The sequence below is a fragment of the Salvelinus alpinus genome, chromosome 10, assembly GCF_045679555.1.
Source record: "Salvelinus alpinus chromosome 10, SLU_Salpinus.1, whole genome shotgun sequence".
NCBI lineage: Eukaryota > Metazoa > Chordata > Actinopteri > Salmoniformes > Salmonidae > Salvelinus > Salvelinus alpinus.
The window spans coordinates 55480843-55499085 of record NC_092095.1 but is presented as its reverse complement, the minus strand read 5'-3'; the positions used below and the strand labels follow the sequence as shown (position 1 = coordinate 55499085).

The window sequence follows — 18243 nt, the reverse complement described above, 5'->3', positions numbered from 1 at the left end:
AAGTCTTGGTCTTCAATGGATGCAGGAGGACACGGCAAAGCTCTTGGTGGGGGTCTTAGACATTTAGTCTGGCAGTCCTTACCCCAGTCTAGTAGGTGTCTTGTGGACCAGGAGAATGGTGGGTTAAGTAGTGCTAGCCAGGGGTACCCTAGGATAAGGGGGTTCTCGGGAACAGTGATCAAAAGAAAAATAAGAGTCTCTGAGTGGTTCACCACAACCTCCAGTAGAATGGGCTTGGTCTGATATTCCACTTGACCGGAGCTGATAGGCCGTTCATGGAGGGTTTGAATCTGCAGAGGGATGGGACACTTCACGCAGGGGATTTGTAATTCTCTGGTGAAGTCCTGATCAATTAAATTATCTGCGGCCCCGGAGTCCACGAAGGCTTGAATCTGGTGCTGACGGTTGTCCCAGTGGAGGGTTACGGGTAGTGACAGACGGTGACTGGGTAGCCGGGAGGTAACTGCACAGCTCATCAGGGTCTCCCCCTTATCCTGGCGAGTCCTAGCATTTCCCATCAGCTCTGGGCATGTAGCATGGAGAAGGCAGAGACCTCCGCAGTAAAGGCAGCAGCCTTAGCGCATGCGCCTGTCACGCACCTGTGAGCTAAAGAAATGTGTGCGTCCCAGCTGCATGGGCTCCTCAATGCTGGATTCGGGAGGCTTGGGGTGCTCAGGAAACCGGGATACTGGGGTGGTGTCAAAAAGGCACTGTCTTTTTTCGTCCACCAACTGGGTGGTCGAAGACTCATCGTAGCTTGGCAATGAAGGCTAATATGGAGCTGCAGGATGGTGGCTGCTGTTCCCACACTGCCGTTGCCCATGCCAGGGCCTTGCCCGAGAGTAGAAAGATGATGTAGGCGATCATGGCCCGATCGGTGTGGAATGAGGAGGACTGTAGCTAGAACACCAGAGAACACATTGAGTGAAGGACCCATTGCATCCTCCCAGGTGGCCGTCATACCGCTCGGGGGCTGGGATCTTGGGTTCCCGGTGCAGGTTCCCTGGAGGAACTACGGCGACATCTGTAGCACTGGGCGATGAGACTTGGACATTGGCTCCTCCTGGGTTGAGGTTGGACTGTGGTTGGAGGGAGTTGGAAAGTGCCCGGAGGGTCTCTGAAATTTTGGAGAGTTTTTCTTGCTGCTGCCACAGCAGTGCTCCTTGGTGGGTTACAACTTTCTTGATCTGGGTGATCTCTGCTGGGTCCATGTTTGGGCAGAAGCTTGCTGTGACGTGGTAAGGTTGGACCCAGGTGAAGAGAAGAGAACAGACGAGGAATCAGTGTTTAAGGAAGAACTTAATACTTTATTGAGAAACGGTTGCCACAGGATAACAGTACACTTGAAAAAAAAAACAACTCAACAAACGTCTCAAACTCACTCAGGAAACGAACGCATATGGTAAACAATTCAAGCTTCTGCAAAGGACAACAAAAAAACACATCTCTTTTAACAGGGAAATCATAATGAGTAAATTGGACACACCTGAGTGTCGTTAATGCCTCTAGGACGGTCTCTGCCACTCTCTGGTGACAGGTGGAACCATGACAGAAGGCAAGACAAATCAAAGTGACATATTTATGTAAGAAATGGTCTGATATCAAACTGTTGATTCAGACCTCTAGGAGACATGGTGCACAAACGGTGAATCGAATCCAATTCTCTTCTCAATAACAGCTTATCAGTATCCCTCCCACCTAGGAGTCTTAACATGTTCGATGCCAATGTATTTCAAAGAGCTAATGTTGTGACGAGCCTCCATGAAATGAGTAGCCACAGGGTTTCTCTGGTCAAGGGTCCTGATATTACTCATGTGTTCTGCTATCCTTGTTTTCAGAGCTCGTTTCATTTTTCCTACATAGCATAGACCCCAAATACACTTGATCAGGTATATCAATTTTTTTGTGGAACATGTAATGATGCCCTTAATATTAATGACCTTGCCCGTAATAGGGTGATTGAACATAGTGCATTTTTTCGTAAAATTACACTGGGTACATCCGCCACATCTATAGTTACCGTCCGGCACATTGTCTATCTAGAAAAGTACTACATGGCACTGGTGGAAGATCAGACCTCCCCACCATGTGACTGATGTTGGGGGCGTGTCTGAAGACTACCCGCTTGGGGTTCTTTAAACGTATTTTCCAGTTGTGGATCAGTGCTCAAGATGTACCAGTGTTTTTTAATGATGTGGTCGAACTGTTTACCAAGTGGGGAGTATTGAAGGAAGCATTGAACGCGTTGGTCAGGTGCGCGGGGAGGTTTGGGCGTGAGGGTGTCATCAAGGGTCATATTTTTTTATAACGTTCCCTTGCGTCATGCAGCCATTCTTCTGGGTAGCCCCGCAGTCTGAAACGCTCATCCAGATAGACGGCTTGTTTCTCGTAGTTACTCTGTGTACTACCAATCCTGTGTGTGCGACTGTATTGGCTAATGAGGAGGCTCTTTTTTAGGGGTGTGGTGTGGAAGCTGTCTCCACGTAACAGTGAATTCCTGTCCGTCGGCTTCCTGTATAGATCCCGTGCTAAATCCACCCCCTCCCTCTTAAACAAAATGGCAAGAAAACTTGTTTCATGCGCATCAAAGGCTAGAGTGAATTTCAAATGTTGACTGCTTGTATTGATGAAGGAGTGGAATCGATGAAGTTCCTCTGCTGTGCCCTGGAATTAAAGGAATACGTCATCAATTAAGTGTTTCCAGAGTCTGATATGACGCAATAATGAATTGTTGGGGCTGAAAATCACATTCTTCTCAAACAACCCCACATGTAGATTGGAATATTTCGGTGCCATTTTACTACCCATAGCAGTTCCCTTCTGTTGAATGAGCATGTCATTGTCAAACATGAAAAAGTTCTTAGTCCTACAACCGAGCAAATTCAATAATACGGTCAGTGCTAGGGAGTGTGCCAGTGGGTCGTTGACTAAGACAGTGTGCCATGGATTCTAGGCCTCCCTGATGGGGGATAATAGTATACAGGGATTCAACATCAAAGCAAGCCATAAGCGTCTCCCCATTGATATTGTGCATTGTCTTAAGGGTGTTAATCATGTCCATAGAATTGCGTACATATGCAGAGTGACACAACACTGGGATTTAGAAAGGAATCTACAAAAGCAGAAATATTTTCAGTCAATGAACCAATGGAGGCCACAATAGGTCTCCCTGGCGGCTTATCCAATCGTTTGTGGATTTTTGGGTAGGAACGAATAACGCTCCTGATTAGATAGTCTACTTTCATGAACTCACATTCTTTTTGCAGAATGTCTCCACTTTCCACAAGAGACTTCAGCTTGCAGTGAATCTCATCTCTGAACAGTGGTGTGGGGTCACGTGGCAATTTCTGATAGAAAGCCGTCACGGTTTAACAACACAGCTAATTAAGTGTATCATTTTAGCGAAGTATTTATAAACAAAAAATCTGATCTCTTAAAAGTTTCCTAAATGTTTCTTCTATTATCTATACAATAGGCCATAGTTGATTTTGGCTCCGTTTGATTGTGTTATTTTGCCTAAAAACCTTTAGGCCTACCTATAGAATAAAAAAACTCAAGAGTGGCAAGAGTGGCCAAAAGGGTGTTTAGCATCCCCAGTGGCTCTGCAAGCATGGTGAGAAGATATTCTCTGCTGCTAGCCTGCTCTCTAGGCACCATCGCATGAGCAACAGACTCTGGCCAAACTGGTGTATCTAAATATCAATTCAAAGGCACTTTAGACTGAGTCTAATAGTGTGTCCCCCTCACAAATGCTTCACAATGTGTTTCTTTGTAGGCTATAGACTTGAAATAATTGAAATAATCTAGCCTAAATAATTCATTTCCGTTCCATCTTAGACTCCCTGTCTGTCTCCTGACCTATTTAGAGTGTTTATATGCTGTTTAATATGACATGAAGTCTATTTGAAATGATGAGAACTTCTTACATTCACCTTTACATGTTTATTATAATACTTTTCATTCAAATCATATGGTTTGGTTTCAATACTTCAAAACCTAATGGTAGGTCCACGTAGTAACAAAAATAATTCATTTTTGTTCCTTCTTCTGTCTTGTCTGTCTCCTGACCTAATTAGAGTGTTTATATGCTGTGTAATATGACATGTAGCCTAAATGGTAGGTGCTGGTTAAATTGTGATTTTAATTAATGGAATGAATTTGGATTCTATATATATTTTTTGCGATTTTCTGACTGCTCAACTCTGCTCACATACTCTGGGTGAGGTATACTCTCACTCACTCACACACACACACACACACACACACACACACACACACACACACACACACACACACACACACACACACACACACACACACACACACACACACACACACACACACACACACACACACACACACACACACACAAAGATAATCTACCCATAACCTGTTCCTTTGGACCCACTATTTAGGGGTCAGACAGTGTGACCTCACTGACCTTTGTAATGTCTACAACACAGTATACTAATGGTAGGAAAGTGAAGTGGCATTCTGTCAACCGTAGGATCACACTATTAAAAAACAGATTATGTTCGCCTTGTTTAGCCTAAATACTATTATCAGGGTTTTTTAATGAGCTGCACACCACATTCTCACCTCACCTTGTTAATAGAGCTGCACATGGTCAATGTAATAGTTTATTGTAAATGGTTTTCTTGAGAGACGGACTCACTCTTCACAGGTTCTACTCACATCTAAATGTCAGCTTTAATTCGTTATTCTATTTGACTGGCTCTAGTTACTGACACAAAGAGGGAAATTAGCCCACAATAGTGACTGTTCAGAGGAAAATGCAGTGCCTTTAATTGATTTGCCCCAATAACATTTCTCCTATTTACTGAGTCAACATAACAATTGCCGTTCAAGAGTGCAATAGCAGTGGGATGAGTCATTCAAACAGGTTGCTGAAAGTGGTATGACATGGCAATTTCTACAGTAGCTATTCCATCAGGTCCTAGAATAAATAACTTTGTTCTGTGATGTTCATTTTGATGTAAAACTGGATTTACAGCTTCTGGTCAATATGTAACCAGCCACAGGAAGACACATCCACAATAACAGAACACGTATCTATCTCTCACTCAATTCAATTCAATTTGCTTTATTGGCATGACGTAACAATGTACATATCTTTGTGTGGTATGATACGGCATTTTTTTACAGTAGGGCATTTCCATGTAAAAAGCACCATGAGCACTAACATGTGAAGTTCACAGGAGCACATCAAAGTTGGTATCAAATTAAATTAAGGCATATATTTTTTCAAACATTTTCCATCCTATAATTTAGGAATAAGCAAAGGCTTTGATTTCTGGCCAAACATATAGATGGAAAAGGGGTCGTAGAAAACTAATATCAACATTTATATTTAGTTTTGCAGAGATTATTTGCCTTCTGTAAGTCTAATAAATATTGTCTAGTATCTTGTCATTCTGTTACCAAAAACCCACATATCTTTTCAAATTTCTGTCCCTCATGAGGAGGGAGGAAAATGAAAGTTCACAGTAGTAACAAGGAAAGGTAGACGTTCCAATTAGTTATGTTTTTACTAATAATGATTTATTAAGTGATTTATTAAGTGATCTATTACCAAATTGGTAACAGAATGCCCCAACATTCTGTTACAGAATGACTGCAACTGAATTGTCTACAATGGGAATTCATAGTAGTCACAAACCACAGGTGGGTGACCTGCTACTGTCCTCCTTTCCATTGGCATACTGTTATGTTCAGCGCACACCTACCCATGAGGCCCCTCTCTTTCCATTTACTATAACCAGCCCTTTCACCAACTGATTACCGACTGACACCGGACGTCCATGGACGTTGAAAATAGTTGAAATTTGGACAGTCCAAATCTGAACCAATCATATATGTCAGTTTCACAAGTTTGGACAGTGCAGTACAGTGGATTAAAGTAGAGTTTAATACAGTACAGTACAGTAGCGCACACTGCAGTAGAGTACAGTATAATCTACTCTACTGTACTTTACTGTAGGCCTACTAAACTCAGCAAAAAAAGAAACGTCCCTTTTTCAGGACCCTGTCTTTCAAAGATAATTAGTAAAAATCCAAATAACTTCACAGATCTTCATTGTAAAGGGTTTAAACACTGTTTCCCATGCTTGTTCAATGAACCATAAACAATTCATGAACATGCACCTGTGGAACGGTCGTTAAGACACTAACAGCTTACAGATGGTAGGCAATTAAGGTCACAGTTATGAAAACTTAGGACACTAAAGAGGCCTTTCTACTGACTCTGAAAAACACCAAAAGAAAGACGCCCAGGGTCCCTGCTCATCTGCGTGAACGTGCCTTAAGCATGATGCAAGGAGGCATGAGGACTGCAGATGTTGCCAGGGCAACAAATTGCAATGTCCGTACTGTGAGATGCCTAAGACAGCGCTACAGGGAGACAAGATGGACAGCTGATCGTCCTCGCAGTGGCAGACCACATGTAACAACACCTGCACAGGACCGGTACATCCGAACATCACAATTGCGGGACAGGTACAGGATGGCAACAACAACTGCCCGAGTTACACCAGGAACACACAATCCCTCCATCAGTGCTCAGACTGTCTGCAATAGGTTGAGAGAGGCTGGACTGAGGGCTTGTAGGCCTGTTGTAAGGCAGGTTCTCACCAGACATCACCGGCAACAACGTCGCCTATGGGCACAAACCCACCGTCGCTGGACCAGATGTAACAGTATAACTTTATGGCGTCCCCTCGCCCCAACACGGGCGCGAACAAGGGACCCTCTGCACACATCAACAACAGTCACCCACGAAGCATCGTTACCCATCGCTCCACAAAAGCCGCGGCCCTTGCAGAGCAAGGGGAAACCCTACTTAAGTCTCAGAGCAAGTGACGTAACTGATTGAAACGCTACTAGCGCGTACCCGCTAACTAGCTAGCCATTTCACATCCGTTACACTCACCCCCCTTTCAACCTCCTCCTTTTCCGCAGCAACCAGTGATCCGGGTCACGGCACCAATGTAACAGTATAACTTTATGGCGTCCCCTCGCCCCGACACGGGCGCGAACAAGGGACCCTCTGCAACGCTACTAGCGCGTACCCGCTAACTAGCTAGCCATTTCACATCCGTTACACAGACAGGACTGGCAAAAACTGCTCTTCACTGACGAGTCGCGGTTTTGCCTCACCAGGGGTGATGGTCGGATTTGCGTTTATCATCGAAGGAATGAGCTTTACACCGAGGCCTGTACTCTGGAGCGGGATCGATTTGGAGGTGCAGGGTCCGTCATGGTCTGGGGCGGTGTGTCACAGCATCATCGGACTGATCTTGTTGTCATTGCAGGCAATCTCAACGTTGTGCGTTACAGGGAAGACATTCTCCTCCCTCATGTGGTACCCTTCCTGCAGGCTCATCCTGACATAACCCCCAGCATGACAATGCCACCAGCCAGCGTGATTTCCTGCAAGACAGGAATGTCAGTGTTCTGCCATGGCTAGAGAAGAGCCCGGATCTCAATCCCATTGAGCACGTCTGGGACCTGTTGGATCGGAGGGTGAGGGCTAGGGCCATTCCTCCCAGAAATGTCTGGGAACTTGCAGGTGCCTTGGTGGAAGAGGGGGGTGACATCTCACAGAAAGAACTGGCAAATCTGGTGCAGTCCATGAGGAGGAGATTTACATTTACATTTACATTTAAGTCATTTAGCAGACGCTCTTATCCAGAGCGACTTACAAATTGGAAAGTTCATACATATTCACTGCAGTACTTAATGCAGCTGGTGACCACACCAGATACTGACTGTTACTTTTGATTTTGACCCCCCCTTTGTTCAGGGACATATTATTCCATTTCTGTTAGTCACATGTCTGTGGAACTTGTTCAGTTTATGTCTCAGTTGTTGAATCTTGTATTCATACAAATATTTACACAAAATAAAAATAAACGCAGTTGACAGTGAGAGGACGTTTCTTTTTTTATATAGTTTATATAGAATTATACTGTACTGAACTCTATTCTACTCCACTGTACTTTACTGTGCTCTACTGTGATGTCCAAATTAATAAATCATAGACATCTATGATTGTGTAACGTTGAGAATCGGGAAGCAAGTTCAGGGAGGGAGTGTTTTAATGAATAAACGTAACACAAAACACAAACAACGCACAGACATGACACTAGAAAAGAAACAATAACGCCTGGGGAAGGAACCAAAGGGAATGACATATATAGGGAAGGTAATCAGGGAAGTGATGGAGTCTAGGTGAGTCTGAAGACGCACAGGTGCGCGTAACGATGGTGACAGGTGTGCGCCATAACGAGCAGCCTGGTGACCTAGAGGCCGGAGGGGCAGCACATGTGACCGATTGGTTGTTCTTGTGCATTAGTCATTCTCATTCTGAGTCATTCTGTTACCGTGGAATTGCCCAGTATCTATTCCTTCAGGTCCCTAAAATAAATACTTTGGTCTTTGATGGAAAACTGGACTTACAGTTTCTGGTCAATATGTAACTAGCCACAGGAAGACACATCCACAATAACAGGAATCTCTCTCTCTCTCTCTCTCGTTTCATTTCTAACAGCCAAACACCCCCATTTCTGCAGACCATTTCTGCAGCAAAAATAAACAAACATGACAAGACATGTTGGCCTTTGCTGAAATATCAACTTCCGCGTCATTTTCAACATACAGAAACAACCTCTACTTTCCTTCCATCTGCACTGATGTGAAGGAAATAAACTAGTGAATACTTGCCCATGGCTTTCACCAATCCTGTGTTTGTTTGAGCTGGATATTTTCAGATAAAACAGACTAGGAAACGCCCCTATTGAAGTGTTTGCATCATGACTCAGAACACCCTCATGTGGTCGCATGAATATTATATATTTTCTCACCACTGGGTGGGGCTACATTGCCCCACCCAGTGCAACATTTAAACACTTATATGAAACATTTATTGCAGGACATTTTATAATCAAATCAATGAATTGTATAATTTCAACCAGCATAATCGTAAGGAAACTACGTGACACTAACCTTTGCAACGAGTGAACAACGGTCTTCCTCTGTCTATCTATATGCTGAACAGTTGCTTATTGTCCATTTTTCTGTCATTCACATGTCAGTGTCTTAGCGCTGTTTCCTGTCCACCAACAAACATTTAAGATCCTTTCAATTAGCCTCATCTCCTACTGATCCACTCACTCACCCCCCTCCTCTCACTCAAATGACTACTGTGGAGTGGTGTGTGTGTGTGTGTGTGTGTGTGTGTGTGTGTGTGTGTGTGTGTGTGTGTGTGTGTGTGTGTGTGTGTGTGTGTGTGTGTGTGTGTGTGTGTGTGTCTGTGTGTGTGTGTGTCCTTGGGATTGGTCCACAGGTAGAAGTGCAGAGGCTTGAACACAGAGCCCTCCCTGTTGAGCATAAACCAGGCTACGACATCTTAACCACTGACACATTTCACCTCCTAACCATTCACCCTGGACTGCCTCTGCTCTCCATCCACTATCTTTAGCTCCACAGACATACAGTCTCATCTGCTGCAGTTGCCGTTAACCAGCTTACCTGACCCAGCTCTACGACAGACAGGACAGGACTATCTGAGGAGGATGAGCAACATGGCCACGGAGATCGTTGCCTTCATCGTGACCATATCTGGATGGATCCTGGTCTGCTCCACATTGCCTACTGACTACTGGAAGGTGTCCTCCGTGGATGGGACGGTCATCACCACGGCGACCTTCTGGTCCAACCTGTGGAAGACCTGCGTCACCGATTCTACAGGAGTGTCCAACTGTAAAGATTTCCCCTCCATGCTGGCTCTGGACGGTCAGTTCAAACTTTAGCTGGTTGCTATTTTAGCTGTGATGTTGTATTGTCATTGTAATTGTATGTGATTATGTGTAGTTTTTTTGTGTGTGTGTGTGTGTGTGTGTGTGTGTGTGTGTGTGTGTGTGTGTGTGTGTGTGTGATTTCTTTGACCTAATCACAGATGTGTTACATTTTAAGCATCCGTCTCCTGGGATGAATGGCTGGCTTTGAAAAAAGTGGTATTTGGAATTTGATAACCCTATCGGTTTGTTGGCCTAAGCCCAAGAGCCTCTAAAAGATACACTACCAGAGGCCAGAGCAGCATTTGAACCGGGTGTTCAAGCTGCCATTTGAGGATACAATGCTTTTAAAGTGGCAATGAGAGGAAAACTGAGAAAGTCAGAGCACTTTTACAAGTGTGAGAACTCAGTGTTTGTCTCTTTATCTCTCTCTCTCTCTCTCTCCCTCACACCCACACACACCCACACAGCATATATCCAGGTGTGTCGGGGCCTGATGATTGCGTCTGTGTGCCTGGGGTTCTTTGGAGCCACCCTGGCCCTGATGGGAATGAAGTGTACCAGGATCGGAGGCTCAGAGAGCACCAAGGCCAGACTAGCAGGCCTCGCAGGCCTTCACTTCATACTCAATGGTGAATATTCATTATATTGTATGCTATTTGAACTACTCCTTGCTATTTAGACCAGAGCTGAGTCCTCTCCGTTTTCTCTGCAGGGCTTTGCTCCTTGACTGCATGCTCCCTGTACGCACACAGGATCACATCAGAGTTCTTTGACCCACTCTTTTTTGCTCAAAAGTAAGTGTTCAGCTTAACTGTGCTACTTAATGTCCTACTGCACTGCATGTCGACAAATGAAAATGCAGCGAGCACATGTATTTACTAACTGGTCACTGGCTTTACTGGCTATGCCTGTCCTCTCGTGGCCAGGTTTGAACTGGGCGCAGCGCTCTTCATCGGCTGGGCTGGCTCTGTGCTCTGCATTTCAGGAGGACTCATATTCTGCCTCTCCTTGTCAGAGGGCTTCAGGCAAGTTTGTGCAATTAATTAAACGATGATCAATTACAGAAAAGTATTACTTTGATAGACATGTTTTTTCCCCCCTTCCATTTACTCAATGTGTTATGTAATCTGTAAGTACTGTACGTATCTCAACATCATGTTGACTGAGATACAGAAATCGAAAGTTATCTGTAATAGAGTAGACGGATCGTAAAGCTTGTCATTCAGTAAGTCAATGAAGCAGTTTAATATGAACTGTAATTAAGTTGTTTAAGTACTGGCATATCCAGGGATCACTGTCAACATCTTGTCTCATAGTGATAACAGTATAAGGACATGCACTGTATGTTGATGACTGAATGTTTTCTTTGTGTATAGTATCAACGTATTTATGTGAAAGTCACCTTGGGTGGGGGGCCTAGGGAACTAGTGTACGGGGTGGGATGAGGTACCAGGCTACTTCAATAACTGTCACTACAATTGGCTTAGATCCGGAGACTTCTCTGTCTTCTGAACTCTGACTTTTTTTTGACCATGGAAATGGAATGAGGACACTGTATATCTCAAAGGAGTAACCCTTAGTGTTTTCCTCTAGTCGAGCAGAGTACTCCTACAGTGGTGCTACGTCAATGGTAACCAAGCGTCACAAACCCGGCAAGTCTGCCAACGGTTTCTACAAATCGCCAGTTCCCACAGACCCCCGAGACCCAGCAGAACACTCAAGGCAGTTTGGAAAGAACGCCTATGTGTGACAACGGACGGACCACTGGCATTGGCATATGGTCATATGAGGTGACCGTGGACTATTGCATATGAGGTGACCTTGGGCTAAGCTTGTTGAGGTCACCTTTTCATACCTCTTCAACCAGAACCCCAATTCCTTATTGAGACGGATTCCTGTGTGATTACATTACCTAAGGGTGTGATGCATGCTACCTGCTTTTATTTTCCTTAATAGCGCACTTCTTTCCAATGCACTGTACATAGAACATTGTTTTTGATGTCTTCTCTGCCAAAGGAGACTCCTTACTGTCCCTGTGCCTCTGCTGTATAACTGACTCGAACGATGTCACCCCATGGCACAAACAATGCTGGTGGAAATAACCCTTGAAATAAGCAAGAGGAAATAGATTGTTGGCTCCTCTCTAAAACCACATTAGGTAATAGGTCTCTTCTGTCAACGGGCGATAAACAAAATAAATCAGATAAGCTTGTTTTCTTCACAGGGCAGGAAATTCGGTTTGGCTAGGATCACACTATGAGCTCCTGGGTCACCTTGAAGGGACAAACGAACTGGTGCTCTTCCAAATCCATTGTTGTTCATTAGATATGCCTCAAGAACAAATATCAGGAATATGTGTCCGTTTGAGGTCATCTAAAGACATTACTCGATTGGTTCATTCCTGTACATCTCCCAATATGTTGTAAACAGTGGCAATGTCAATAAATGTTGTTTTTTTTGCATACAAGAAGGAATTCAGTGATCATTTTCTCTGAATGATCCGATGAAATTAACGAATTAAGGATAAAGAAAAGGGCGATTGAATAAGTGGACTTTTTAATTTGGGGGTTTATCACTTTGACATGGACCTCTGTATGAGTGTCTCATGACAACTACCTCTGGAACTCAACTGTGGAGCCAGTGCCTGTCTGCCATATGCTGTCACTCTTTAGCAGACCACAAGCGAAGCCTAGATGAAGGAAGAGTCAATAGAGAGCATTGTGTGCTCTCAAGAACTGTCAAGTTCCTGTATTTTTGCAATATACCTCACACTGAAAGATGGCCCCCTACCAGCCACCACAGACAGAAAGGGGCTTCCGTTGCCTCGACTGATCACAGAGTTACCAATCAACAGCAGTCCTGCCCCAGTTGATCTTTGTTCGGACTCGGATATGGGAATCGGAAGTTTCCCCCCGCCGCCTGCCATCTATCTCCACCTTCTGATCAATGGAAACCTTAACCCTGTTACGCGAATCCTCTTGGCCCTCCGAGCCGGGGGACTCTCACCAGCTGGCATGGAGCTACAGCTGGCAGCCGCCCCGTGCTCCCTGCTCCAGTCCTGTGTATCCGTAAACAAGTGTCGGGTGTCCCGCAGCTCTGGTTGGTCAGAGGACCTACTCTGACTACGCTACTATGTTTGGATGATAGCCAGACATCTAGACAAAATCAATAATGGTGAGTGATTTCCCAATTTTGATGTCCATATTTTTCAGAATGAATCAAGAGATGAATACGCCATTAAAAAAAACAGTTTTATTGTATGCAATAAGTCTATGATTCCTAATTTGTATAGATTGAAGCATCAGAATGGCCACATGATTCACAAGCATCCATAATTCATGTTTATTTTGTTAAATCAGATTCTACATTCAAACATGAAGGCCACCAACAGAATCCTTGCCCCAACAAGTTTATTTCTGCCAAATTTACTGCAAATACTTTCCGTACAAAATACACAAGTTGAGTCTGATTCGGACTGTGGTTGAGGCACAGTTTGGTTGCCTTTCAACAAGACACCACCAGACCTCTATACTTTTATTTAGAGGACCATAGAATCAAACTATTGACAGATAGAAATTCAAACAATGTTCTGTGCATGCATCTTTGGATGGAATCTTACTTAATATTTCTTCAATTATCATGGTAGGTTATTATGCAGCAGGTATTTGTGCTTTATAACCCATGATTAACGTGAGGATCTGCCAGCGAACACAACCCCTCTTTTGTTCGTTCTCTCTTATTAGCCCTTGATTAATGAAAAGCATGAATTACCACCATATAGGTCCATGCATCACAACAGTGGGTCCATTCCAATGTCCCATCTACTTTGCCAATAAGCCGAGGGACTCGGTACAAAGAAGACCCTTCTCATCTTCACTCACCACAAGAAAATCCATCATTCCCCATGCAACTAATACCATCAGAGAGAGCCGTGGATTTAAGCATAATTATATGAGGTCAAAGACGTTATGTTTTAATTATATAAGTGAAGCAGGCAGCACACCTAGCTAATAACCTATCGCAGCCCGAGGCAATGTCAACGGACAATGGAAGCGCTTCAACAGACTCTGAAGTTGTAATTCCTCAGGTAATGAGTTCTTATTGAACTAGTTAAGGTCAGACCAGCACTGTATTTAAAATAATGATAATCTTGAGATGAGGTCAAGTTTTTCCCATAGCCTTTGGGCCATACTAGGTCATGTTAATGTCCTTCGAATACATTTGATCAGAATTAGTCAAGTAAATCAAAAGGAATCAGCTTGGGACATAGAGATGGAGGTTTTTGAAACGTGAGATAAACACCTAGGTCAAATTTTTTTGACCCAAACAAGGTCCTGGGAACCTGAACAGCAACAGACCCATATCCACCCTCATGCAGTATGGGAAAAGTGACAACCAGTTAGAGCCACAAAATGACTGTCTCCTTAGTCATACTGAGCCCTGCTACCAAGCATGACTGGGATGAGCAGGTTTCTTCTACATCACAGCACAGCAGGAGACTCAGGCTCCACTGGACGGTGGCTCCACCAAGGAGACACACCATTGTATAGACGAGAGAAAAAGGAATCGCCAATAAGTCAGATCTTGAGAAAAGAAACACAACAGAGACGGTCATAATAAGACAACTTGAGGGTTATCTAGATATAGAGCACATAGACTGACTCCACACACCGGAGTATCAGGATGAAAATCCGCGTGATGCAGATCTGGGGCTTCCTGATGACAGTGCTGGGCTGGATCTTTGTGGCATGCACCATGGCCATGGAGGGCTGGAAGGTCACGTCTATCGGGGGCATGGGCGGCTCGGCTATCATCAAGGTGGCCTGGTACTGGTCTAACCTGTGGAAGGCCTGCTTCACCGACTCCACTTCTGTCACCAACTGCCAAGACTTCCCTGTGCTCTGGTCCGTGGACAGTAAGTACCATAGAGATATGCATAATATATTGTGTTCTAATTCTATTTCTATGGTGGGTATGAATTGTATATTAACAAGAGGGACACATCTGAAGACAGCCTGTTAAGTTAATTTAAGCCCCACAAATAGGGCTTAAAACAAATTATGTTAATATGTGAGTATTACTGAGCTCTATCTTTTAAGCAATGCAGACAAACTTCTGTGAGTTTAGACTGTTTCAGTACAGTGACATTGGTTATTCCACTGAAGTTATAAAGCCTACTGTAGTGTAAAATGTGACCTTGCGTTCGGTTGTGTTCTAATCAACCAGACCACATCCAGATTGTGAGGGGCCTGCTGATGGGTGCTCTGTCTGTGGGGATGCTGGGGTTCGTACTCAGTCTCATTGGGATGGAGTGCACCTTCCTCGGGGGCAAGGACAAGGCGAAGCACAGGAAGCTCTTCACTGGAGGAGTCTGTCACATCATCAGCGGTAAACATATTCTTTCAGTTGACTTTTCCCTCTGTGAAAGCAACCTGGTAGATGCACACTGTAGCAGATTGAGAGTAGATGACTGACTCACTTCGTCTTATGCAGGCTTTCTGGCTGCGTCGGGATATGCTGTCTACGCAAAATACGTCTCCGGGGAATACTTCAACCCCTATTTTGAAGGTTTAAAGTAAGTTGACTTGGATGCAGGTTTTTCCATTCAGTTACAAGATAATATTAATTCTCTCTCTCTCTCTCTCTCTCTCTCTCTCTCTCTCTCTCTCACACACACACACACAGGTTTGACCTGGGGACTCCTCTGTTTCTTGGCTGGGTGGGATCAGCTTTCCATATGACAGGGGGTTGGTTCTACTTGGTCTCTGTGTGCAAACTGCTCTGTGGGGACGCGAGGTGAGTACAAGCATAGCCATGCTCATCATGGAATAGTTATTCATTTACTCATAATACACTTGTCATTGATTTGTTCTTTCTCATTTTGTATGTTATCTCTCCCAGCAAAACTATAGTCATCCCTGAACTTCCCGAGGTTGAGAGCGACCAGGCCAAGTCCACCACAGCACAGTCCCCAGTATCCCAGATCACCTCAAAGATCAAGGTTTCATCAGCATCTAAGATTTCTTCCAAAGCTGCACACTCAGATGTGTCTGCCATCTCCTCAAAGTCTGGTCAGTCTGGTCGCGCGTCCAAATCAGAGCGGTCTGGGCGGTCCTCAAACTCCGGGCAGTCCTTGAAATCTGGCGGTGGGTCTTTGACGTCTGGTCGTCCATCGAGGTCGAGGTCTCATGGGTCAGTGCACTCTGAGGTGAGCAGCGGCAGCAGTAGTACAGTGTCCTCTTTATCCAGTGGGTCAAGGAGGAGCGAGAGAGAACCGTTTATCAAAAACTCCTACATATGACCTGGTTCTGTCCATAGTATGTGTGATTTTGACTGGATCGAACTGAAGTAACAATTGTCTATACTGTATATGATGATTAGGGCTGTCAGAGTTAATCCGTTAACTTTTTGGAATTTTAGTGAACTACTGTTTTTTTAAATCGGGATTGATCGCATTGTCTGAAAGCTTTCAAAATACAGTGAGAATATCCAAAATACATCATTTACACAGCTAAAAAAAACAATTCGATGTCAAAACACGTTAACAATGTTAAATTAAGTGTGCTTTATCAATTTACCTGATTTGCTAACCGTTACTTTGGACAACTCAATGTGAGCAAAAACTGAATTTGCGATGAATCGCGATGAATCACAACAAATCCTTTGATTAACTCGATTAAATGTTTGAATCGTATGCCAGCCCAACGATGATCCAATAGTGAATCTGTATGTGGGGGAAAGTCTCTGTATCTAACGGCCTTTTGTCCTGGGAGTGTTTCACTATCATCAAATAAACTGCTTCATCACATTCATTGTTTCATGTATTGCTATTGATAATGTCATTAAAGCAGGACTTTTCTGCCTTTCGACCAAGCTCTCTCTGACTCAGTGTTGTTGTTGTTCTCCCTTTTCAAATGATTCAACTGTAGTCCAATCAAAATCAAGATATTTTATAGGTCTATAAATAATCACCAACTCTTTTAGATGTTACTTTCCTAATATTGTCAGCAGTCATACCTGCCAAAGCAGTCAGGGAGGTTGCCTGTAAACAGTCTGTTTTTGGTGTTGCCACTCAATTCTGCCCGGACACTGTTTCCTATTTAAACCAAGAGTGATATGCCGCCCAGCTGACAGACCGATCCTCCTATCTTGTGCTCTTCTAAACTAATATGGAATCCTTTTTAATGGATGCATTTTTGTGAATTCCGTGACTAGATTGGATAAAACCAGTAACCTTGTAATAGCTCCATTAACTTACCCTCGGTAGTCCCTGTGAGCGATCCTCTCCACCTGTCCAGACAGAGGAATGTGGAGGAAGTTGGTTCAGATCCTGGGCCTCGTGGTGTCCATGCTGGACTGGGTGTTTGTAGCCTGCACCCTGGCTATCGACTACTGGAGGGTGGCCCAGGTCGGGGACAGGGTGGGTCCTCAATCGTCAGTGTGACCTGGTTCTGGTCCAACCTGTGGAAGGACTGCTCTGAGGACTCTACCGCTGTGGTCAACTGTGTGGACTTTGGGGTACTGAGGACGGTGAACCGTGGTTGGAGTACTAGAATCTCTCATCTCGTATCTGGTATCTCTGTGTGGAATAATCAGGAGTCTTACGGGTGCAGTGTGTTAATATGAATCTTTCTCTGAATTGAACTTAATTCATTAAAGCATATTGGCAGGCTAACACAGCTATGATACAGAGTGACTAATACAACAATACATGATATTTGCGATATATTTTATTTGGCTAAGCTAGGTTCAATTCATTTTGTACATAATGTTACAGTAATTGACTAGCCTCCAAAGCAATGAGACCCGTCTGTGTAACACAGCGTACATCCAGGGAGTGAGAGGGCTTCTGATGATTGGTCTAGCCCTGGGGCTGGTGAGAACTGTGTTTTCCTTTGTTGGAATGGAGTGCCCTTACATTGGAGGAAACCAGAGAACCAATGACAAACTGCTATTAACAGCTGCCTCTCTCAGGACACATACCGTACAAATCACTTTAACTTAAGAGGTTTAAACTTCCTCATCGCGACTATATGTTTTTCTTCTTCGTCATTGGTTCCTAATCCCTGACGCATCATCATGCAGGCGTCTCAGACATCAGCAGTTATTGCTAATAAACACAGTTGCAGCAGCCATTTTTACATGCCTAAGCAGACCTATCAAAACTAAGGCAATGTCGCAAATAGAACAATCTGAGGGAAGATGTTGGAATAACAAACCGTATGGGAATATCAAGCTGTTTTTTTTCTACATTTTTCCCTACTCAGGTATGACATTGGATCTGCTCTTTGGCTTGGCCTAGTGGGATGCTTCCTCATCATATTAGGACCCATACTGTTCTCTGACACTATATTCACAGTAGCCCATTCAAACAGGTTAAATGTACAGTACAGTATAAGCATACATGCCTGATTTACATACAACA

The 18243-nt window shown here is 44.0% G+C and overlaps 2 protein-coding genes across 2 annotated transcripts; both read left to right on the top strand.

The window, feature by feature from the left end:
• The first annotated feature begins 9440 nt into the window (after positions 1–9440).
• On the top strand, positions 9441–13981 carry LOC139532332 (claudin-10-like). The gene is made up of 5 exons (XM_071329799.1): positions 9441–9813; positions 10286–10447; positions 10531–10612; positions 10745–10843; positions 11412–13981. Exons 1-5 carry the CDS (start codon positions 9594–9596, stop codon positions 11566–11568), a joined length of 720 nt encoding a protein of 239 aa, XP_071185900.1. The 5' UTR covers positions 9441–9593; the 3' UTR covers positions 11569–13981.
• A 253-nt stretch (positions 13982–14234) lies between these two features.
• Positions 14235–16695, top strand: LOC139532330 (claudin-10-like). Its single transcript, XM_071329797.1, has 5 exons — positions 14235–14733; positions 15045–15206; positions 15312–15393; positions 15504–15614; positions 15720–16695. The coding sequence occupies exons 1-5, from the start codon at positions 14502–14504 to the stop codon at positions 16117–16119; spliced, it is 987 nt and encodes a 328-aa protein (XP_071185898.1). The 5' UTR covers positions 14235–14501; the 3' UTR covers positions 16120–16695.
• The last annotated feature ends 1548 nt before the right edge of the window (positions 16696–18243 follow it).

What these genes read in the sequence shown, in the direction of transcription:
- LOC139532332 (XM_071329799.1), top strand. Translation starts at nt 9,594, where the DNA reads ATGAGCAACATGGCCACGGAGATCGTTGCCTTCATCGTGACCATATCT. An exon ending in CTCCATGCTGGCTCTGGACG is followed by an intron (nt 9,814 to 10,285) that starts GTCAGTTCAAAC and finishes ACACCCACACAG; the next exon opens with CATATATCCAGGTGTGTCGG. An exon ending in CCACTCTTTTTTGCTCAAAA is followed by an intron (nt 10,613 to 10,744) that starts GTAAGTGTTCAG and finishes TCTCGTGGCCAG; the next exon opens with GTTTGAACTGGGCGCAGCGC.
- LOC139532330 (XM_071329797.1), top strand. Translation starts at nt 14,502, where the DNA reads ATGAAAATCCGCGTGATGCAGATCTGGGGCTTCCTGATGACAGTGCTG. An exon ending in AGTCTGTCACATCATCAGCG is followed by an intron (nt 15,207 to 15,311) that starts GTAAACATATTC and finishes CGTCTTATGCAG; the next exon opens with GCTTTCTGGCTGCGTCGGGA. An exon ending in CTGCTCTGTGGGGACGCGAG is followed by an intron (nt 15,615 to 15,719) that starts GTGAGTACAAGC and finishes TATCTCTCCCAG; the next exon opens with CAAAACTATAGTCATCCCTG.